Source organism: Lacerta agilis, chromosome 1 (assembly GCF_009819535.1).
Source record: "Lacerta agilis isolate rLacAgi1 chromosome 1, rLacAgi1.pri, whole genome shotgun sequence".
Taxonomy (NCBI): domain Eukaryota; kingdom Metazoa; phylum Chordata; class Lepidosauria; order Squamata; family Lacertidae; genus Lacerta; species Lacerta agilis.
In genome coordinates, this window is record NC_046312.1 from 81878086 (window position 1) to 81902595 (window position 24510).

Here is a 24510-nt window from a genome sequence, read left to right on the forward strand (position 1 = left end):
ACTGCCCCTTGTCCTTTTGTAACATCAGAGGGAGTCCATAGTTAACAGCATCAGCACAGCCTCTATTTGCCAACAAATGTGTGAGTGTACATCTGTCTACATTTGTTTTGTGTGAGGTTTTTAGTACTACAGGTAACATTCTACATCTGGGCAGCCCAGATTCTGCCAATGTAGTAATCTCAGCTATACAAATGTAATGGAGTAGAAGAGCCTTCCTAAAAATATTGGGGGGGGGGGGACAAAACCCACAACTGAAAACAAAAATCATAAACACTTAGAAACAGCAGGAACTTTTGGCAATGAAATGGCCGTTCTCAGTTGATTGGGCAGGAGTGTCAGATCTACAAATGAATTCAAACTCCGCCATTCTGTTGGAATCTCCTTTCTGAAGTAATACAACTTTCCAGTTTGTTAACAGAATATCCAGGGAGACCAAAATTCTCCCTCAGTGGTTTCTGAGTGTCACCATAGTTTTAACTACAGGTAGGTAGCCGTGTTGGTCTGCCATAGTCAAAACAAAATAAAAAATTCCTTCCAGTAGCACCTTAGAGACCAACTAAGTTTGTTCTTGGTATGAGCTTTCGTGTGCATGCACACTTCTTCAGATACACTGAAACAGATGTCACCAGACCCTTATATATAGTGAGAGAGTTGGGAGGGGTATTACTCAGAAGGGTGGTGGGAATGGGTGATTGGCTGATAGGTGTGGAAAACCTGTTGATGACTGTTAACGACTGCAATTGGTCTTACAGGAAAAAGCATTTTTAAACGTTTGGTTCGTTTCCTCCCATGTATTGATTGATATCTTGCATTGAAACAACCCAGTATGGCTTACGTAGATAACTGCCAGAAGTGGCCTTCTGTTTTGTTTCCTCTTCCTAAGAATAACGCTATTCGCTCTTTAAAGGAGAAAAAAAAGTCAACAGAAGGCGGGGGGGGGAGGAGACAGATGATGCTTAAATAGACCGAGCTCGCTTTCCTCCCATCCACGTGTCCCCTCCTTAGGCTGCCGGGAAGCAGAGTCCTTCCTCATTTTCTGAGGACTACAGTCTCCACAATGCACTTCGGCCGGCACTGCGCAAGCGCAGGCAGTGACCTCAAAGGCCCTCCACTGCCTAGAGGCTTCCGGGAAGTATAGTTCGGAGCTGCGCGGCGTCTGCGGCGCAGTACGCCGAGGCGGACTCCACCCCCCATCATGCTCTGCGGGGCGGAGGCGACGGCGTGAGGGCGAGCGGACGACGCGGGGTCAGCCAGTCACGTGCAGTACGAGGTGCGTGTGCCGTTGATGCTGGAGGAGGAGGAGACGGAGACGACGACGAAGAAGAAGACGACGACGACGACGGTGGAGGCGGAGGCTGCCGCTGCTGCTCCCGCCGCCGCCGTTGTTGTTTCCGCCGCTGTTGCTCTGGCTGCGCTGCGCGGGGACTGTTTTCGTCGCTCTCCGCGGCTCGGCCCGCAGCGCGCGCCAGGGAAGCCCCCGAGCCGCTCGGCCGGGCGACGGCAGCACCATCGGCAGCATGAGCGACAACGATGACATCGAGGTGGAGAGCGACGTGAGTCTCCCGCGGCGCTTCCTCCCCGCTCCCCTTCCCCGATCTCCCTCTTTCCCTTCCCGGCGTTTGCTCGGTTGGCCAGTCGGTGCGCCCGCAGGGACACCCGCGCGGGTCTCTCTCTCTCTCTCTCTCTCTCTCTCTCTCTCTGTGTCCGTCTGTGTGTCTCTCATTGCAGGAAGAGCAGCCGAGCTCTCTCGAGCAGCCCCCGGTGCTTATCTCTTCACAGGCCCCGTTTCCCGGCCCCCACCCGCGGCCTTTCTCCCCACCCGGCAGAGAGAGAGAGGCCCGGCCGGTGTGGGGTGTTTGTGTGTGTGTTGTTGGCAGGCGCCTCGTCCTGGCCCGCAGTCTCGCCTGAAGGGGGAGGAAGAGGGGCGGGGGGCGGCTTCGTCTGGGGTCGGAGAAACAGACAGACAGACAGACACCTGTTTGGGAGAGATTGTGGCGGTGGCGAGGCTGGAGCTGCTCCTGGGCTGGGCTCCAGGGGAGGAGACTTTTATCTAGGCCTCGTGCAGCCTGGCTGGGTAGTGATGGTGGTGGTTGGAGGTGGGGGGAGGCGAAGGGATTAGAGGGGGAAGCAAAGGACGAGGTGTTCCGAGTTTTTTTGGGGGGAGGGGGGCGACTGTGGGCTGAATGCCAAGAGTGGAGAGTCGAAAATCTGGGGCAGGGAGCAGCCATTGTCGTGTTGAATATAGATGGTTCGCAGAAAAGGCCGAAACCACAATTTTGCAGTGGGGTGAGGAGGATTGGCTGTGATGGGAGCCCTGGCAGTTTCACCCTTGATCTGCATCCCGCCTCCCAGGCCAGGCATGTGATGGATTCATATACTGCAGAGGGGAATTGCCTACATTGGCAGAAAGCATATAGCACTATTTATTTCCTTGGGGGTCTGGAGGAGTCGAAGACACGCTGTCTGGAGGAGCAGGGGCTTTAGAGAAAAGACATCCACAAATAATCGGGGGTGGGTGTTTTAAAAAATGCATATCCCTGGTCTGTAGCTTTATCCTTCAGGGCAGCAAAGTGCTCTGTCTTTGAAAGACCTCATTGGGGCTTCCTGTTTGAAGGGTTTTCTGCTTGTAGGATGCTGAATGCTGAAGGTTCCAAGAGGGTTGTGGAAGAGCCCCCCTCCTGCTGCTGCTGCCAGGGGATTTAATGAGCGAGAAGCTGGGAATTCTCTTATTTTGGTGTTTAATCTCCTTAGTGGATTATAGTGGAAATGCTGGCCTCTACAGAAAACTTCCACAAAGCAGCTTACTCTCAGTTGTTGAATATTTAATTTTTATATATGCGTGTGTGTGTGTGTGTGTGTGTGTGTGTGTGTGCTACTTGGATGTGCTTTCTAGCATCCCTAGCAATTTATAGTAAAAGCGAATTTCAGGGTTAAAGCCTTCTTATTCTTGAAATCTACACTATGATGCACAGCTTTGTTTGTGACCATGCAGAACAGCCACTGATAGGGTTTTTCTGTGTTGCCTTTGCTTGTTGGAAAGTTTCTTGTAATCTATTGTAGCACTAGAAACTTGTGGATGCTGGTATACTACAGCCTCTATAAGAATTTAATGAAGTAACTTTGCTTGTTGAGTGTGGATAAAAGTGCATAGGAGAGTAGTGTTTAATGTATAGTCAGCATTTTAGAAAAAGGGTGGATTGATTTCTAATTAAATTATAAAGAAAAAATGTCAAGTTTAAGTCAAGTTTCCTATTTGAAATCCACATGTCTACTGAACAAGCATACATACTGACTAGTTTCTATAGCAGCCTTTCTCAACCTTGGGTCCCCAGATGTTGTTGGACTACAACTCCCATCATCTCTGACCACTGGTCCTGCTACCTAGGGATGATGGGAGTTTTAGTCCAACAACGTATGGGGACTCAAGGTTGAAAAAGGCTGTTCTATAGCAAAGCATACTGACTTGCAGCTAAACACAGCTTTTATACAAACCAGCAGTATAATCCAAAACCTTCAGCTATGCAGTGCAGGTTGGTTGCAAACTTGCACCTGCTCCATTAAACATTAGTTATTGGGCAAAAAGGAAACTTCACTGAAAAGTGAATGTCCATGCTGATTGTCAAAAATATCAATAATTTGAAAACTCCCATTACAAGAAGGATGGGGAGGCTCTTACTTCCTGCAACTTCCTCTGTTCCCCTGAAAAGCTCCTCTAGAGAATTGGTGGGACAGGGCTTTGTGACCCCACCTTCCAGCAGGAGCGTCCAGTAAATTTCAGTTCCTTCCACAAACAGGAGTAACTCCTATGCTGGAACCATACAAACCTGTGCCCCTTAGGATGCCACAAAAAAGTCATGTATTTATCATGATTGGTATCAGGTTTGTTTGTTTGTTTGTTTTTTGCCAAAATACATATTTCCCCTTATTTGTATTCTTCTATGCATCTTTAAATAGAAAAGCATTCTATTTAACAGTAAATGTGTTTAATAGATTGCCATGATTTAGTTTTAAGAGATTGTAAGTGTAGATCATGCTTAACATTTGTATTAAATTAGGATTCCATTTTAAAGCATGTTATATAAAATCTATTTTTAATAACGAATACTGATCCACCTTGAGAAAAACTAACTTAGTTGCTGTTGTACATGCCTGTCCAGTTCAAATTGCCTGGCTTTAGAGAATTTACAGAGGTCCAGCTTAATATTTACTCAGTTTAACAAATCAAGGTATAAAATGCTTTTCCTCCTCGTTGTGCTAAACAGGAAAACATACCTTAGAAAAATAATTCTGTTTCCATGGTGAAATATGCAACCACCGAAATTCATGTTGCTGAAGAAAGAAGCAAAATTATTTCTACTTACTTTCTGGTGGATATTCTTAGGAACAGTAGGTCTACAGAAGAATTTTAAGCTATTGACATTTCCTTTAAAATATGACTGGGTTGAAGGCCAGTGGGTGATGTTTCACAGAGAGCTGCTAGGAGGTTGACTAAAGCTGAATAGGTGAGAAAATCAGCATTATGTTTTCAAAATTTTGTGTTAATGGTTACATTAATTTTATTGATAATGAAAATGTCTATTTTGTTTTGTTCTGGTAAATTCATGTTTGTAATGTGCAGTTGCAGGTGTTGAGAAGCCAGTTGTGTTAAGGGGGGGGGAAGCAACAAACAGGTAGCATTTTACTTGCATTAAAAGCATTTCATATACCTCAAGGATGTGTGTTGCGTTTATGGTGTGGTGTGTGTGCTGGAACCCTTCCAGCTACCTGTAGTTGGGTTGTTTTGTTTCACGTCCTTCCATTTTTGCAAATTGACTTTCTAACCATGGTGCATTTTTTGTAGGGAGAGGGGCTATAGCTTAGGAGTAGAGAATGTGCTTTACATGCAGAGTAGGGATGGGATAGACCCCTCTCTGAAATACTGGGGAGCCGCTCCCAGTCAGTATAGATAATATTGAATTAGATGGAACAATGGTCTAACTTGGTATATCAGCAATGTTCCTGTGAGATAGTTTTGATTCTTATGGTAGGTGAGCACCATGATAGAATTCACTCAGTGTACTTGGACTACTCATTATATTTTAGGAGAACAACTTTTATTTGAGTTTTGTAACATTGCTACATAATTTAATTTGTGATGACTACAAATTCAAAGGCACTTCTCAGTTGTATTGGTTGGTGAATGCCATTATGTGAAGGAGAGTACTAAACATTTGCCAATTGTGTGAGATGAGCACAGGCTTGTGGCTGCCATTCCATATAGAAATTTGGGAATATTCTCCTTTCTGAGAAACAACATGCTTTCAGTGGCTAGTAGGGCTGAGCGATGTCTAAATAAGGATGGAACTATTGTAGAGGTGAATGGGGTACTGCTCTGGCAACTGCTACTACAGTACTTAGGAGTCTAAAACAGATACATTTTTATTTACTTTTAACATACTGTTACAGCTTTTATCTTATAGTACAGTTGTACCTTGGATCCCAAACACCCTGGGACTCAGGCGTGTTGGCTTCCAAACACCACAAACCTGAAAGTGTTTGTTCCGATTTGCAACTGTTCTTTTGGAACCCGGACATCCGACGGGGCTTACACAGCTTCTGATTGGCTGCAGGAGCTTCCTGCAGCCAATCAGAAGCCACAATTTGGTTTTGGAAGTTGAACAGACTTCCAAAACTGATTCCGTTTGACTTACAAGGTATGACTGTATAAAGTAACAGGGAAGGCTGGAAACATGAAAGAAGCGATGACCAACACCACAGCTTTTCCCACATCACGATTTTTTACATAGCACATGCACACATCATAATTCATGATAAATATGCCAAATATTATGAAATTGTTACCACAATATTTACTTCCAGCCAATTTTGGACAATTTATTGATACATCACCTGGCCCTAATGATCAACTTAGGCCAATTAATTTCAATGGGGCTACTCTAAGTAAAAGTTGGATACAACAGTGAAATAATAAAATACCATAAAAATTTACCACAGCAATAATAAAAACCTGAGTTCTGGCAGCTTTGCCTGCATTATCTGAGTACTTTGAACTGATTTTGGACCATGTATTGATACCTCGCCCAGCCCTAGTGGCTACTTATATTGCCTCTAGCATTTTATATTTTATGGGGGTAATTGGGGCACTATAAAGCAGAAGTAGTCCTCCAGTATGGGACGCGGGTGACGCTGTGGGTTAAACCACAGCGCCTAGGGCTTGCTGATCAGAAGGTGAGCGGTTCGAATCCCCGTGATGGGGTGAGCTCCCGTTGCTCGGTCCCAGCTCCTGCCCACCTAGCAGTTCGAAAGCACGTCAAAGTGCATGTAGATGAATAGGTACTGCTCCGGTGGGAAGGTAAACTGTGTTTCCGTGCGCTGCTCTGGTTCGCCAGAAGCGGCTTAGTCATGCTGGCCACACGACCTGGAAGCTGTACGCCGGCTCCCTCAGCCAGTAACGCGAGATGAGCGCTGCAACCCCAGAGTCGGACACGACTGGACCTAATGGTCAGGGGCCCCTTTACCTTTTAGTCCTCCAGTTTTGTTGCACAGTATCTCCCATCATTCCTAACCATTGGTTATTCTTGCTCTGGCTGATGTGGGTTGGACTTCAACAACATCTCAAAGGCCATAGGCTAGCCCACCCTGTTGTAAAGACCAAAGAGTCCTGTTTTAGGGCAGTATGGAAAACAAACTATGAAGTCACATCCAGCTCGCTATGTAAATCTGTAAGTTTTTGAATGGGTGACTGTTTGATGCCTTGAGTCTTGTCTACTTAGAAGACCAGGGTAAAATTACTGTGTGCCACAATTGTTGCATGTGGTTCAAAGCCTATTGTGCTGCTGTGGATGCCTGTAAAAGTTGCTTCTTTTGAGAACTGTCTCTTTAGGTTGAGATAAAGCAGAATGTTGTGAGGCTGCCAAATGCCCATTGTGATGTGATAAATACATATTTTCAGCTGCCAAAGACTGAGCCTTCAGTGTGCAGCATTATGGCTAGATTTCAAAGAACTTTCCCCAGCATTTGGTTCAGTATGGGCCTAGTTGCTGTCAAACTCATGATCTGTCTTAACATACCTACCTGAATAAAAGACTGAGATCCCTCCTTTATATTCAGCTGCCTGACTCCTGATGAGCTATAAAACCAAGATTGGGTTTTCAGAGCTAAATTCCACTGTTTCTTTTCTGGTTTGAATGGGTTCCTATCCATGAGTTCATGTACGTTACACACAGTTCTAACTGTCAGACTCTATTAAGACAGAAGAATATTGGTTTCCTCCCTCTTCTCAGCCCTCTTTCTTGCCAGCAGCTGATATTTTCCTGGACAGTCCAATGGTTTTGAAAGTAGCTGATGAGGTAGTAATGGAGAGTGGCATGGCAGTGGGCCACCGTACTCTGATGAATGGAGTCTAGTGTTTTCTTGCTATCCTTATTCGGCATTTAGTTTGGCATGTGCCAGCCAGAACTCATTGGATTAGATTTGGCAGTCTTTCCTAAATGCAATTCACTTGCTTTGAATTATTGCCAGTAGTACGTTACAGTAGGGCCAGGTGCTACATCCACTGTTAACTGGGCCCGTTGTTACAAAGCGATTTGAGGAAACGTGACATTTAGCATACCACAACCAATGGTATCTGTGTCACCTTAGCCATAGTTGTGATATTGGGCTTCTCTTGATAAAAAAACGGATAGCTCACCTGCATTACTTTGGTTTTCTAGGTTCCTTAGAATTCCCCAGAACTACCAATGTAATGTACCAGCTATAAAATGGGGAGCAGGGTTATATTTTCAATGGTCAATGTTTTTATAGTTTGCCTTTAAATTCATGTAATAGTTCCTAAATATGGCAATACATACTTGTTTAGGCTTGGTGAAATTAGCTAGTTGAACTGGCTTTTGAGATCAGCATCAGTGTTAGAAACTCACATATATAAGCCAGATGGCACCTTAAACCTACATTACAGTCGCCACAACTAAATGTCTAGGCATCATTCCCCCCCGCCCAAGGAATTTCTTCTTCATTTCATTTCTATACTGCTTTATATTTTAAAGAAAAAATCTCAAAGCAGTTTGCAACACACTAAAACATCAAATGCAACAATCCAGAATAAAACAAATTCAAGCTTCAAGAAAAATATTTCAGATCCTCCTCTAAGTGACATTTTGCTTTCTGATTATTTATTTACCTACTTAATTTACCGGTATATAGCTGCCCCATAGTAGAAGTACCCTAGGTGTAATGGTTGGAATGTCGGACTAAGACCTGGGAGATCAGGGTTCAAATCGCCAATCATAAAGCTCACTACGTAACCTTGGACCAGTCACAGCCTCCTAACCTACCTCACCAGTTGGTTAGAGCATGGTGCTGATAATATCAGAGTTGCAGGTTTGATCCCCATATGGGACAGCTGTACATTCCTGCATTGCAGGGGTTTGGAATAGATGATCCTCAGGATCCCTTTCAACTCTACAGTTCTATGATTCTCGAAGGGTTGTTGTAGGGATGAATTGATGAGGGGGGTGAATCATGTACTCCTTGGAGAAAAAGCTGGGATAGAAATGCAATAAATGAGCTCTTTCACTTACCTGCTTAAGAAAGCTGGAGAGGCCAACCAGATGGAGATGTCAGTCACCAACCTGGCATCCCAAGATCTCCAATTGGACCTGCACCAGTAGCAAAATGAAACTACCTAATTTCTAACACTGCTCAGCATGCAATAAAATTGCCTGAATGGACATGTGATTTCATTTTATAATATCTCAGCACTGCTGTGACTGGCATTAACATTTGTAGTGGCACTAATAATTTTAGCGGTATTACCCCATGAACAATTAGGCAGTGGCCTTCTATCATATCTGTTAATGACTCTGTGTTGGGCACTCTCCAGCCATTTTGAAACCTTTTTATGTCTGTTTGTTTAGGCTTCTATAAAATTCTTAAAAATAAATAAATAATATCTTAGTTATTACACTGAAGTAGATTCTTGTTATAAGCACACACATGGCCAAGTATTAAAGGGTAACTGGAAATAGTTACAACTACTGTGGTCCCTGGGAAGATTCTGTGGCTACTTTGCTGAACTGGTTGTAAGAAAGTGGTGTTACATATGCAACCAGTAATCATTATCACACCACCTCAAAATTAACTCCTGTATGGGAAAGTGTCTGCAACTAGCACTTTGGTCATTCTGTGGTAACTTGACTACAGTGTGGTGTGTCAGGTAGAGTTATACCTTCTCTATTTTATTCCTCTGGATGCAGATAATATCACCAGTATATTTTTCTTTTCCTTATTTTTACCATGGTCATATTCATGGCTTCTTATGTAATCTTAGAGACCAGTGCAGCCACTTGGCAACTACGGTAGTGTGAGCAGATTTTAGGCTCTTCTAGTTTCCTCTACTTTCCTGATCTCCTTAAAGTCATTTCGGCAGCACTTTATACATATGCAACTGCTTTGCATTAATTTTTCAAATGCCTACAAATCTAGAAGCTATGGAGGATCATCTCCTTAAATTGCATCATTTGGCACATTATTAACATAGGGATTTACATTTACAACAATTTGGTCTTTTTTCCATATTACTCAATACCTTAACTAAATTGCACATTTTCTTTTCTAGTGTGGCCTTAAGTAGCACCATAGGACACTAGTGAGTTTGGGTCCTATTCCTTTTTCAGAATGATGGTTTTTTCTTTTCTTTTCTACGTGTTGGTATGATTTGAGTCACTTTCTTCTTTAGCTAACCTTGAAGCATTTTGCTGCAGGCCAGTTCTTGGCTTGAGATCTCTGAAGATAGTGTATGTGAACATGGAATTTAGTCTGCCTTTTCACAAATAGCTAGTTTGCCACTTGCACTCTGGATGCACACGGTTTAATAACCGTAGATGGGCTGACAACAAATATCATCGGTATCCCTTGAACTTGTTCTTCCTTTCCTTTCCTTTTTAAAGTAATAACTGTCTGGCAGATCCAAGTGACCTGTGTGTCTCCTACTGTGACCTGTGTCAGAGGAAAAGATTGGACCACTCCTTGTTAGTCAAGCTCTTCCTCTAACAAGGTGACCTAAAGGGAACTATGACAGACAAAAATAAGTTCTTTGTGTTTTGGATTTGGGGTCCAGCCTCGCCCAGAGTGCCTGTTTACTTCTGGCAGACAATTTCTGTGTCTGGAGCTGGGTGTGGGATCATTGCCAAACCTGTGTGACTGGAGACTGCCTTGACATTTGAAAGGTGGGGTTCCATTAATCATAGTTTGAGTTCAGCGTGCCACCGGAATTGCCTTTAAAAGGCAATGAGAACAAAAGGGTATCAGTAGTCAGTCCAGAAAAGAGGAAGAGGAAGCCAGAGATGGCGTAAATGCGATGTGCTTCAGAAATACTTCAAATGTATTTTAAAGCTGCTTCAAAAAGTTATCCGAAAAGCACACTGTGATAACACTGCGTTTCCCAACACACCATATTTTTCTATAATCAAGTCTTCATAATTAGAGAGGGACTAAATTAAACAGAAATGAGTCTTTTTCCTGAAGGAAAAAAAATGACTTTAAAGTGTGATATTTTAATGATAAATTCAGGTGTAACACTTAAAGCAGCATCTTCTGTTGCACTATATTTGACTTTAAATGGCATAGACCATTAGTGGTGTTTCCATTAAGGTGAGGGATAGGGAAAAGGGTGGGGTTTTGGGGTGGTGGTTTGTTTGACATACAGTTCACTTCAAAGTGCCTAATGAGAATGATCTTCTATTTTATGGTAGACAATGGCTATTGGGAATTATTGGATCTGGGTTGTGATAAGTGAGTCCTAGGTACATGGTGGGAGTTGAGGACTAGGGTAGCTGATCTTGCATGTGTCAGTAGATGGTGGTGCTACTCTGGAAATATATTTTCTCCCAGAAGTCCTCTGAGCAGCCTTTGATAGACTTGCAGCTGTGTTCACATCCTTCGGCTGCTTCTACTCTGAAATTTGAATGGCATTCTATTACCATGGAGCTCCTACATAAAAATAATCCAGGTGTTGAAGTCAATCAAGAACCTAGTTTTGGATTTTGAACGGCATTGAATTTTAAATGTTCAGCTGCGGTGCTATAGCGAAACGAAGTAGTCCTATCTTTTCTTTTCTTTTTTACTATGAACAGATAAGGTGATATTCCATATGTTTCCTGCAGTGCTTTGGCAATTGCGCTTGAAGTCTCTCTGTAGCGCAGTACCCAGAAATTCCTGTTACTGGGAATGGTCTTCTGACTCCCATCCTTAGCGAATCATGGAGCATATTTTGAATTCTTAGTGCTCTCTTTGGGGGCAGATAATCTCTAGTCCAGGAGGTGTCACAAAGGTCTTTCTGACCAATCATGTGCAGATGAGTTTGATCAAGCAGCTTGCTGCAGGGCAAAAGCCCACCCTCCTCTTTACTAATCATACTTGTTTTGTGTGCTTGCTCTGGACTTGAACAACCTTGAATGCTTCTTTTGCTGACCCTTTGTTTCTTTCCCTCTCTTAGCAGAGTTTTGATTCAAAACTTTTTGTTCTGTGCACCGTAATCTAGGGGGCTGGTGTTCAGTGGCAGCCACATGTCCTCTTGCCCACTGGGACAGTGATGATTCTAATGCTTGTTCTCTGTTTTGTCTGTCTTAGGCTGACAAACGTGCTCACCACAATGCACTGGAGCGCAAACGTAGGGACCACATTAAGGACAGTTTCCACAGCCTGCGGGACTCTGTGCCATCACTTCAGGGAGAGAAGGTGAGTTTATTGAGAGAAGCGATGATCTTCCCCTGGGTTCTGTCTTAATCACAAAGGATTTGCATCCCAGTCCCATTTTGCATTAAGTTTCTGAGCAGAAAGGAGCCAGTGCCAATACAGCTTAGTAGGTACTTTTGCAAAGGGCCCAGAGAGTTTGTATATAGAAATGTTTCTGCTGCTTCAGAAAGCTAATAGTAAAATGAAGATGAAATATTGTTGTGAGAAGTAACTTACCCTTCCATCAATCATTTCCAAATAATTGAATGTCTTTTACCACATGGCTTCACAGGCCTGAAGAGATGGTGCTTCTTCCTGATCCATCTACCTCTTCCATTATGAAGGTGATATAGGACCATTTCATTGGACCTCAGCTTGTGATTAGTCATCTGTGTTTGCCTTACCCACATTAAAATTTGCTTTTGGTGCAGGGGTGTTTTCAGTTATTTGCCATGAGCACATGACCACCCCTCAATCTGTGCTTAGAAATATTGGCATGTAGAATTTCAGTTTAGGCTTGTGGCAAACAGTTGAGACGGGCGTCCTTCAGTCTTGAGAACGAGCAAACACCCATGAGTACAATGATTGTGTGAATTAGCCCTAGGTGTGCAGAGAATGTGTGAAGGTTGACTTCCTTGCCCTTCTTCTCTATACTTGCAGGTAATGAATAAATAATGCTAGCAGGTAACTTTTAGCTTTCCTTAGTGCTAAAGTGGCTGTTCTAAAAAGGAATGAGGAAATTGTGCTCTGTTAATCACCAGTGGTTAGAATACCTACAGGGTTTCCTGCAGAAGCTCAGTACAAGGTACTGAGCTTGATAGGCAACATTTTTAATGTGCAGTCACCTCTGATGACACTGTCCTAGACATTGTCAAGACACACCCATTTAGTACTCAGGTTATGTAGGCAAAGCTGCCAGAACCCAGGTTTTTATTAATGCTGTGGTATAGTCTGTTTTTATGGTATTTTATTATTACACTATAGTATCCAACTTAACTTTTACTTGGAGTAGACCCACTGAAATTAATTGGTCTAAATTGGTTATTAGGGCTGGGCAATTTATCAATATATTGTCCAAAATTGGTTGGAAGTCCACATTATGGTAAAAGTTTCATAATATTGGACATGGCGATATATCACAAATCACGATGCATGTGTGTGCTACGTAAAAGATTGTGATGTGGGGGAAATTGTGAAGCCTGTCATTGCTTCTCTCATGATGTTTGCCACCCCTTGTTGCTCTGTACTATAAAATAACAGTTGCAACAGTATGTTAAAGGTAACTAAATGTATCAGTAGCAGTTTCCAGGACATTACCCCATTTGCATCTACTGTACATAGTTCCATCCTTATTTCAGACATTGTGATACAGTATATCAGTGTATCACAGGGGTCAGCAAACTTTTTCAGCAGGGGGCCGGTCCACTGTCCCTCAGACCTTGTGGGGGGGGGCAGACTATATTTTTTGGGGGGAAATGAACTAATTCCTATGCCCCACATTCTACTCATGTAAAAACACCAGGCAGGCCCCACAAATAACCCAGAGATGCATTTTAAATAAAAGGGCACATTCTACTCATGTAAAAACATGCTGATTCTCGGACCGTCCGCGGACCAGATTTAGAAGGCGATTGGGCCAGATCCAGCCCCCCGGCCTTAGTTTGCCTACCCATGGTGTATCGCACTGCTTAGCTGGTGATATATCATTTTGAAAACCAGACATCACTCGGCCCTATTGGTCACGTTCATGAATTTCAGTGGGTTTACTCTTAAGTATGACTAATGTTGGATAAATTTCTGTATTTAATGTGTTACTCTATAAGGCTATGTACACTCTGTACATTTAAAGTACAGGGTTCCCTGCCCAGATGCTGGGAACTGTAGTTTACCCCTCCCAGAGTTACAGTTCCCAGCACTCTTAACAAACTACAGTTGCCAGCATTCTTTGGAGATTCAAAGTCATGTGCTTCAAGTGTATGGCATGTACACAGCCTAAATTGTTGTGACTTTGACTCATAAAGGTGGCCTATAAATGTTTCTAAACAATAAATGAATGAATGTTAGTTTAAAAATGTGGCCTGCTTTTCTGCTTTTTGAATTCTCCTTTGAGGTTAGTGCAAGCTTCTGAGTAAAGCACCTGGAATTTTATGCCCTGTTTGGGGAGATTGATTGGCAGGGTTTCTTTATGGTGATGTCAACTGCATTGGAGTTCAAAATATTTGAAAGCCATGCTGCTTATATTGTTCCGTGTATCTGGGATGCAGTGACAGCATGGGGTCAGCACCAGTTTCTGTTTAGTTACAATTTATTTGATGAACATCTGACTGCATTTTCTAATGCACATCCACATTCTAGTACAAAGCCTACTAAACATTTGGGGTTTGGGTTTATTTGCAAATTTGATAAACTGTTGAAGGGAATATCTCACACACTGTACACTTGGAACCTATACTGTTGACCACAATAGGATGCTTCTTTCAAGCCTATTTTCAGTGTGGGAAGGGGAAAAACAAAGGAGCCCTGTGGGTGTCAGGGAGGGCTTCTTCAGGCACATGTGTGCTTGTTGGTGTCACGTTGGCAAGCCCCATTCTAGTGCAACTAGTTGGGCATAAATAATCATTTTAAAGCCTGGCTAGATTTCAGTATGGGCTAACCGTCTGCCTGCCAGCTTAACCCAACCTCTAAAAGTAAGTCTAGCTTGGGGTCCTACATTGCTTTTGATAAACTGTTCAGGGTTTAATATTATGGATTTGTGTCTGCACCTTTGCTGTTTCAACTTGACACACAGATATAATTAAAAATAATAATTAAAAAAGGTCCCACCACTGAGCAGAGAAGTTGACTGTCTCTGGTTGAGAGCAGCCTGCTATGTTGAACATGAAGCCCAGCTTTTGGCAAGCTTCTCTTTTCAAGAGCAGAAAAGCTCTTGCTGCTAATAAGGCAAGGCTCTGAAACTTTGCATTAAAATAAATAACTCTCAAATCCATATTCTTTGACTGGGATCTGAAAGGGTAGCCTGTCTGTGTTTAAATCTTTCTTCATTCCAGCTTGACTCCAGTGGGAGGATACTTCACTGGAATGCAATTTGATGAAAATCTGTATTGCACTTCTATTTATTTTTTTTAGAAAGCAAAAAAGCAGGTTACTGTAGAAGATGTAAGCAATTCAAGTTTAATGAACAATCTGGAAGCAAATAGGAGATTCAGCAACCAGGTTAGCTGAAAACCAGCTATGAACTAAGTGAAAATATGCCATTGCTGTATAAGCTTGTGGTAAATTGCCTCCAAAATGCCAAGAGCAATCAAATAAACAAGAATGGGAGCTTATTGTCTCCCAGGTTAGAATTCATAAACACCTATAGCAGAATATGCTTTTCATGTTGACAAGAATAGTTCATTAGAAAGAAATGAGGAAATGGCACATTCAGTGGTTTGAGAATTAAAAAGCAAATTGCATTAAAATTTGAACTGAGTAGCAATAATAATAAATAACATTTACATATTGCTTTCAAGTGTTTAAAGCACTTCATATGCATTATCAGATTTTCATATTTACAACAGTTGGTATGTCCGCCACCACCCAACCCCACCTCTGCAATATGGGGAATGAGGCAGAGCCACATAGTGAAAGTCATACCAAGATCTTCTGACTGGCTTGGAGAGTGGCATTTTTGCAAGCAAAATTAATTTAGTAGGGCAGGCTGGACAATGAAGAATTGTTTTATACTGGGACCATGAACCATAAAGTACTACGTTGATGCATGCAGGTGCTGGGGGAAGTAGAGTCACTTGGATTAATTACTAAAAAGTGACATATTTGCTGCTGTTTCTCATTTGCTAATTGTAGAGACTGTCTTGCCCAACCTTAATTGCATTCTGAAGAAATGCTGCAGCCATCAATAGAAGAAGAAATGGGCAAATTCCAGTAAAAAAAGGTATTTCCAAGTCCCATTAACTTTAATGAGAGGGTTAAGGACACACTTAACTTGTCCACCAAACTCAGTGGGACATATAATGGCTAACATTTGCCAGGTTATACACAATGTCAGGAAATATTAAGAAAAAAAAATGATGGATGTGGGTCAATATATATGCTGCAGATTTTATGATACATTCATGTACGACCAAATGTTCCTGGAGCACTGGTAGAGAGGGACAATATATTTAGTGGCAGGATGAGAACATAGTGAAGCTGGGCGAGATCTACATATAAGCAGGGTTGTTCACAGAACTCACACAATGAATGGCCCGGAGGAGAAATAGTTTGACAGTGGCAAGTACCAGGTTTAATTCTGAAAAGTAAACTATAGCTAAATTGACAACAAAGTTATGTGGACAGTATAGAGCTAGTGGTTTTTGTTTTGGCATACAACACTGCCCAGCCAAGGTGGCAATGTAGAATACTTTCAACCTTTTGGAATAGATCCTTTTTAAAACTGAGAAAGAATGTTGGCATTGTTGCCACATCAGAATGATACCTTAAAAAAAAAACCAACCACAGAGCTTATGACTGTCTCTCTCTCTGTGATTGCATTATTCTTTAGCTTAGAGCTGTGTGTTCCTTTTATAAAAAGCAGAAGAAAATGTTAAAAACAGGAATATCTGTTGGCAAATACAAATGTGACTATTTAAAAATTAAATATAAATATGTGTATTATTGCCTCTTGTCTGCCATCTTATTGCACCACCATAAATATCCTCCTTCTTTAAATGTTTGCAATTTGAAAATGAAACTAAAACCTAACTGCATATCAGCCTTGTTTTTGTGTTATGTAGCTGTTTAGCTAACAACGATGCTTTAAAATAGGCCTGGTTTGTGTTTTCTTTCCCCATTTTCTTTCTTTAATAAACAGGTTTTTTACAGGTGGTGGGGGTGTGCTTTGCCAGCCTTGCTCCTCCCATTCAGGAACAGTGTGAAGCTACTGAATACGTAACCGAGCTCAAGTATTGCTGTCCAAATCTGTAGACCACTAAGAGGTTATTACAATTAAACGGTGTACAAATCTTGTAAAATAGATGCAACTTTCTGTGCAAGGGACCCTGGCCCTCTAAAATCTGCCATAGCTGCTTATTCAGGTTTGAGCTTCACATATTTTAATGAGAGCCATGATCTTTCATAAAACATCTTCAGATAAAGAGCACATGATATAATTTTAGTCCTACTTACAAGGGGAGATTGAAGCCCATCAAAACAAAGCAGTACTTTGGATAGTACAGCCTGCCTCCTTGACCTTCCATAGGGCAGGTTTGTCTGATCCAGCAGCATCCAGTAATGAAGAGAGCCTTCCCTCAAAAATGCCTTCAGACTAGGTTCTCCTTCCTTCCTTTTCTTTCCAGTCTGCAGTTGAAGCCATCAGCAGCCCTTTTCTTATTTCTCATCCCACTTGAGTCTTCCAGTCAGTAACTTCAGTATAAATATGAGTACTGCATTAAAAATATACATACATATATATAGTCCACAAGCAGCTTTGAAAAACTTTCTAAGAACATTTTACGAACCTCAGTTTTTACAGGAGCAGGTAAGCAATTGCCTTGTATAGCTTCAGGCTGCTGCTGAGCTTGATGGCCAGCATTCTGCAGTCCCAGTTGCTGAGCGAAAACATTAGCCAGGAGAAGCATAGCTGGAGCAGAGCACTGCATTATTAATTTAGGATGGTATCCAGTGGTGTCTGTACAAGAGTAGAGTGGACTTTTGCTCATGCAATGGTCCTTTCCGTTCCTGTTCCTCTCCTTCCACCTACATGCCCCAACATCATCTTTGGGGGCTGGGGAGACCCTCTGGACCCATTTAGAGGATGTGGAACAAGGGATCCCACAGTGTGAGCAAAGATTTGGTAGCACAATGTTGAATTTTGCTGTTCAGTAATCTGAGTGTCTGTTTTGATGGTCAGGGAACATTAAGCTCAGGTCCCAATAATGTGGGAATAATTTGCATTTTGCTTTATCTCTGTGGAGGAAAACAGCAGATTGTTTTGTGGATACTGAATAGCAGTTGGAAGACTCTACTTTGCTGAAGGAGTTCTTGTGAGCAGAAGGATTTGTTTGCAGAATTGCTGGCATGGGGAATGATCCAACTCTACAGCTCCCTGTAGGAGTTTCATTGATTGCTCCATCTGCTGTTACTTTAGTACTGGGAACAGGTGTCATTAGTACAGTTGATTCTATATAATCAGGGGCTCAGTATAGTGGGATTGGAAAACAGTTAACATATTTTGAGTCTCAAAGCTGCTTTCTCTAGTGCTGAACTTTTTGCCAGTATTACATGGTCTTCAAGATTGCACCTATGTCAAATGTGGACTGGGTTGAGGAATCAGTTCTCTAGCCTCCCTGCAGAAGGAGTATCAGACTTGCTGCCTACGTGAACTAGGACTTTATCTGGTGTGTGTTTTTTCCTACTATTGCAACAGGCATCCCGGGCCCAAATCCTAGATAAAGCCACAGAGTACATCCAGTACATGCGTCGGAAAAACCACACACACCAGCAGGACATTGATGACTTAAAGCGCCAGAACGCCCTGCTGGAGCAGCAAGGTGAGTGGGGCTGCGTTAGGGCACTCCATATGCCTTCTCATGGGTAAGGATATTGTGCCACCTCTCAACAAAACCCTCTGCTATCCGTGTTTCTCTGCCAGGGAATCTTTCCCAACCTGATGCCTTCAAGATGTCTTGGTCTACAACTCCCAGCCTGCATATCTTTGCTGGCCGGGGCAGATGGGAGTTAGTCCAAGAAACCTGAAGGAAACCAAGTTGGGGAAGAAGGCTGTAAGGTGTCCAGTGATCAGGAACCCATGAAGTAAGGCTGTGGTTGGAGTGAGAAGATCCAAAGTTTTGCACATTGGCAATGAAGCCATTGAATGCAGTCATTCAAAACAGCCCAAGGATTGGGGTTTGCTCTGAGGAGTCTTTCTCCCTTGCCTAAGATGTACAGTTTATGCCAGGATGGTGATTATGGTGGGACCGTTTGATGGAACAGTGTGAGTGGCATGTTCCTGTTTTGAAGCATACAAAGTTTTCTCAAGCAGAATAATTATGACATATTTAAAGCAGACTGGTAAGTTGCTGCTCACAAGGGAGGACTAATGGTTGCCACTAGGCAGAAGTATAAGTAGCAAGTTTCACAGCGCTGGGGTGTGTGTATGCACGCACGCGCGCACACGCATGCAGGATTTATCACACCTTAAAGCCCAACTCCATTGCACCTCTGCTTCTGATACCGGGAATAGGAGGCATAAAACAACCCAATAATAGTTAATTGCAAAGGTGTATTGATGGAAGATTCATAGTCTAGCACTGAACTTCACTGGTTCATTTCAGAGTGCAGCAGGCATTAGTTAGATTTTTTTTTACTCCACTTCTCCTGTTCCAAAAGGAAACACAAGGCAGCTTACATAACTAAAACTAAATATACAATCAAAATTCAGTTATGGAAACAATTGAGTAAAAGAGCAACAGGCAAACAATTAAAGAGCCAGTGAACCAACAGCCATTGCTAATTTGCAGGCAAGTTGAAAGCTTGCAGAAAAAATGATGGATGGGCAGCAGAATAATTTTAAAATGGAACCAAACTTCCCAAGACAGAGAGTTCTACATTCTGTGTGTAACCAGAAGGCTCTCTCTTGTGCATTGATGACTTAAAGCGCCAGAATGTCCTGGCTAGGACACACACATGGGCTATGGGCTGAGCTGTCAACAGTACGGCAAAAACTGGAATTACTATACATGGCTAACTTAGGTCCATTAATTTCAGTGGGTTTACTCTGAGTAGAACTTAGTTGGGTTCAGTCATATGAGACAAACAGGAAAGAGAGGGAGAACATAAATGAATTTCCCCATAAAGCAATGAACATACTTTCACTAATCTTTCTGAAAAAATATTTTATTTCACATATTTCCCAAACTTATGACTGATTTTTTTATCAGACCTTAGGAGAATGTGGTCTATTTCCAAAACTTTCTCAATCTTCCCCCAGTTTGGGCCTTAACATCTTTAGAGGTACCAATCTTAGTTATAGAACTGAAAGATATTTGGGAATCTTTCTTTTTAATTTTGATTTTTAAAATTGTACTTATAGTACCTTAACTACATTTAGTTTTTAAAAAGCAGGGTATGCCTACCGAGACCAATCAATAGCATTCTGTCAGCCAAGTGTTGAGATCACCAACATAAGAGCATGTTCATGTTATGTGCAACGCCTACTTTCCCCATGCCTATTTCCATATCCTTGTCTTGCCTTTTAGTTCGTGCCCTGGAGAAGGCAAGGTCAAGTGCTCAGCTGCAGGCCAACTATTCCTCTTCAGACAACAGCCTCTACACCAATCCCAAGGGCAGTACCATCTCCGCTTTTGATGGAGGCTCCGACTCCAGTTCAGAGTCTGAGCTGGAAGAGCCACAGAGCCGGAAGAAGCTTCGTATGGAGGCCAGCTAGAAGAGGCCTCTGTTCCCGCTGCCATTAGACACTCGCTGGCTGCTTAAGGACTTTCCTTTTTTTTTTTCTTTAGTAGAGGCTCTTGGACTGCAGCTTCCCCTGTTCCTTGCCCCTATGTGGCCCCTTTTGAGTTAACCCAACCCCTTGGCTTGGCAGCTTACCTTCTGGAAGACACCGGCCATAGCTTGGAGCAGGATGTAGTTTTGTCTTGTTCTGCCTCATGGCTGCAAGTTCTAGTGTCAGGAATGCCCAGGCCATTCGATGAACTCATGAGTCTATGGTTGCCTGGACTCTGTGGTGACAATGACCTCTCCATCCTTTCACTAGAGCTGTTCCAGTCACCGTCTCATCAAAATATGTTTATTTATGACAACAAAGCCAAATGTCCCCTGAAGGATCTTGGTGGGGGAAGGGAATCATGCAGATCCATGCGAGTGCATGTCCCTAGTTTCCTGAAGGGATGGTGCAGGATTCAGGGTGAAGCAGAGAGATGGATTTCCTTTTTGTACTTTGGCAAGTGATTAATTGGTATTTATTTCCTTCTATGGAAACTCAATCTGATCAGATTCCTCCTCTTGCTGTGGACATTGGTGATGTGAAGCTACAGATTCATACCATGATCAGTTCTTCCCTTTCTCAGAATTAGAGCCAGCTTTTATAATGTAAATACACACCACAAGCTTTGTTACTTGGTACTAATAACTGCATCAAAGCGTGGACCTCCTGCCCTCTGGCAAATGGGCCAGTTACCCCATAACGACTTAAATGGGCACAGGCTGTGAGTGAGCAAAGGCCACTGTGTGTATGTGTGCATGTGCACACACATGTGCATGAGCGTGCATATGTGTGTGTGTGTGTGTGCGTGTGCGTGTGTGTGTCGGTGTGTGTGACCTTATATTTTTGTCTTCTTCCCACTCTTGTTTGTGACGTTTTCTGAATTTAGTGTATACAAGTGTAGCTTGGTCTCTGTCCAGGTGTGAGTCTATTCCATGAACTGAAGTATGTTGTACATACTGCCCAAGAATTGTCTTGCAAGTTAAGGCTTCCCTTTACTATAAGACTATAAATAAAAAAAGTATTTTATCCTTTTGAGTGGTACTGGTGTCTTTGTGGAAACAGCGATAGGGGCAAGTATGACTCTTGGCAGTTTGGCTTCCACTTTTCTGACGTTAGGGAAAGAAGAATTTCTATTCCAACGTGAGAAAAGGCTTAACCTGTTGAATAACAGGAAATAGAATTATGAGCAAGGCTTCACAGGCAAACTCAACATTTATTTTAGATCTCCAAATCTTGCACTTCTCTGATGTGCTGATACAGGGGAGTTACTGTAAAGTGCTTCTGTACTTTTAGTAAGTTGATGAAAGAAAGGAAGAGCTTTGCAGGTATATCTCTTCTAGTGGGATAAGAAAGATTGCCTCTGCTACATGTTTCCATTTGCACATACTACCCTAAAACCAATGGGTCGGGGGGAGAATGGCTGTTTCCCTTTGTTTTGAGGGCAGCATGTATCCCCATCTATGCAGCTGCAGCTTGTCACATAATGGTGAGAAATATCTATCTACAGCTAAGAAAGATGGAGGTCTTATTTGTGAATGGTACTATCTCGAAATGGTTCTTTGGGCCAAACGTGTATAAACCTTTGCAGAAAGATGCTGATAAAAAAAACAAGCAGGTGACTAACGTGGTCCTATGTCACACACACACAACAGGAAATGGCAACGGTTGCTTCCTAGTTTTAATGTGAAATATTGCAACATTTCTCGTCCTGTGTGCTTCCTCCTCTTGGGTGACAACACTCTCAGCAACAGCCCCACATGCAAAGGAAGTGCAGGAGGCATCGCTAGGATTTTGCTCAATTTTTGGACGTACACAAGCTTTGTATGAGGTACAGCATCTGGCTTGTTGGTGTAGTTCTAAAAGCAACAAAATGGGTGCTAGCAGTTTCTCACCTCTTGAAATTCAGAAGGTGACAGGCTTTTGGCTGCAGGGCAGCAGTGTCACCACCTCTGCGCACACTACTGATGGTGTATGCAAGAGGGGGGAGGGTGGGGCATCTCCTAGAACAATAGTTAAGCAGGAAGAGGGATCCAGGAAGCACTTCCTCTTGCAGCTCAACTCATTGGTAGCTGGAAACTGGCCTTGATCTGTAACAATCAGAACAGCAGAACACCAGCTTTAACGCCCTGTGACCTCAGCCATACAAGGAAAGTTAATGTTTTTTTTACAGGCAGAATTCTCTGGCTCGCTCTTGACTTGGTTTTAAGCTCCCCACCCCCTTTAAACCATGTAGAAATCAAGGCTTAGATTCTAACCTAGAATGCAGGCCAGTCTCTGACCAAAAGCTACACTAGAGAGGAGGCTGTACTTTTTCAAAGTGCAGGTGGGGACAATCCCATTTCCTATGACAACAGCATCTTGCATGTAAGTTTAGCCATCTTGAGATATAATGAAAATATGTTACAATTTTCTTCATTAAGGAGTGGTAAGAAGACACCGCTGTACGGTTTTGCCGAACAGAAAGATCAGTGCTGCTTTATGGCTGTGGTTATAGTCCACCCCACTATTGCTGATTGTGCAAACAAAGCTACCTATACAGCAGCCAGTTGCCCTTTGTCACATTTGCAACAGGGATGGGGAACCTGTGACTCGCTCGCTGTTGTTGGGCTCCCCTCAGCCCCAGCCAGCAGAGCCAATGGTTAAGGAAAATGGGAGTTGTAGTTCAACATTTGGGAGGATGCATACAGGTTTCCCATTCCTGTTCTACAGCTTTCTCCCAATTAAACCTATTATTACCCTAATTTGCAGTGGATGGCAACACTGCTCTAGTAATTGCCATCTAGTCAGCAGTTCTTCAGTAAGAGCATACCTTTGCTATATATGCATAAACATCTCCCTGGAAATCACATTTCCCACAAGGGGGATGAAGTTGCTTTTAACAACCCTGCCTCCTAAGCACCCTTTTCACTACTACCTAGGAAGTTATATTGTTCAGTGCCTTCCTCCCACCCTCAAGGAAGCAGCTTGCAGCGTGTCTTCAGATTGGTCAAGATTTTGAAGACTTAATGAAGAAGCCATGATCCCTTCAAGAGAAGAGGTAGGCAGGGCTGAATTTTGCACCAAAGAAACTCAAATTCAGAGTCCAGAAAGCTGGATTGTGAACACTCTTGTAGTGTATTGCCCAAATCAATGTGCGTCTAACACCTCCAGTTGTAATTTATACCACTTTCAAGCATCAGAGGTAGGACACACGCTGCTAAAGCTTTCAATCCACTTGATGTCCAGAAATTCTCTTAGTATCCCCTCTGCCTTAAGAAATATCACCAAGCATCTCAATACCAAATTCTGAAGCTTTTCTGTGTTTGCATGGAATCAAAGCACATAACACAGAATCCTACTAGCAATTTTGCAAGCTACTGGCAACTTGAAGTAGGATTGAAATTTTCATTCAGCATTTTAAACACACTTTAATTCTCCCAAAGTACCAGTTTGGCCCACAAAGCTGCTTTTAAACATGTGCTTGGGATTGTTGCAAAGTTGTGTTTATTTTAGCAGGGCCTGGCCTGGCAGCTCAAGGTACAGGTGTGCCAAAGAAAAAGAGAAATGACAGTGGAATGCACCAGCCTCCCGAAGGCTGAAAATGGAAGCTAGGAGGAGGGAAAAGAGAGAGAGATGGAGCCGGGAGAGAGTAGAAACCTGGTAAGGACAGAGAAAGAGAGCAGAAAGAGGAGCCAGGAGCAAAGAAAGGAAAAATACCTTCCAATATGTTGTTCCCGCCTTCCTCCAGTGGCAATACCAGTTATCTATATTCTTTCCAAGATGAGGAGACAAATAGCAGCTGCTTGAAAAGTAAATTATAATTTCCAGCTGTTATATCTCCAAGCAATATCACCCTGCCCAAGCTATCTACATGTTGTGGGGAGGTTTGAAGCATGTTTGATCACATATAGGCTGTCTCGGTGAGAGCTGCCGCCCTGGGTATTCAGGGTTCCAGCTGAGAGGAAACGCCTGTAAGGAGGAGGAGGAGGAGGAGTTTGGATTTGATATCCTGCTTTATCACTACCCAAAGGAGTCTCAAAGCGGCTAACATTCTTCTTTCCCTTCCTCCCCCACAACAAACACTCTGTGAGGTGAGTGGGGCTGAGAGACTTCAAAGAAGTGTGACCCATTCAACAAGCTTCCTTCGCTGCTTCAGAATTTCCCTCCATGCAAGGGGACAACCACGGGGCAAGCACACACAGCCCCTCTCACTGCACACGGTTACTTGCATGGAGCTAAAATCTCACAAGCCCTGTTGTTGAGGCTACTATGGTACTCATTAAGGATGACAGTGGTTCTACAGGTTATGTATTAGT

General features: G+C 42.8%; 1 protein-coding gene across 2 annotated transcripts; it reads left to right on the forward strand.

The window, feature by feature from the left end:
* Positions 1-1326: 1326 nt before the first annotated feature.
* MAX (MYC associated factor X) lies at positions 1327-21246 on the forward strand. 2 transcript variants are annotated; one of them, XM_033159429.1, is made up of 4 exons: positions 1327-1553; positions 11629-11736; positions 18134-18263; positions 19971-21246. In XM_033159429.1, the coding sequence occupies exons 1-4, from the start codon at positions 1518-1520 to the stop codon at positions 20156-20158; spliced, it is 462 nt and encodes a 153-aa protein (XP_033015320.1). In that variant the 5' UTR covers positions 1327-1517; the 3' UTR covers positions 20159-21246. The 2 variants fall into 2 exon arrangements, with proteins under 2 accessions (XP_033015320.1, XP_033015311.1); XM_033159420.1 differs by having other exon boundaries at positions 1369-1553; positions 18140-18263.
* Positions 21247-24510: the final 3264 nt, after the last annotated feature.

Excerpts from the sequence above, each read along its gene's own strand:
- MAX (XM_033159429.1), top strand. The coding sequence starts at position 1,518 with ATGAGCGACAACGATGACATCGAGGTGGAGAGCGAC. Across the intron at positions 1,554-11,628 it reads ACATCGAGGTGGAGAGCGAC|GCTGACAAACGTGCTCACCA; the intron begins GTGAGTCTCCCG and ends TGTCTGTCTTAG. Across the intron at positions 18,264-19,970 it reads CGCCCTGCTGGAGCAGCAAG|TTCGTGCCCTGGAGAAGGCA; the intron begins GTGAGTGGGGCT and ends CTTGCCTTTTAG.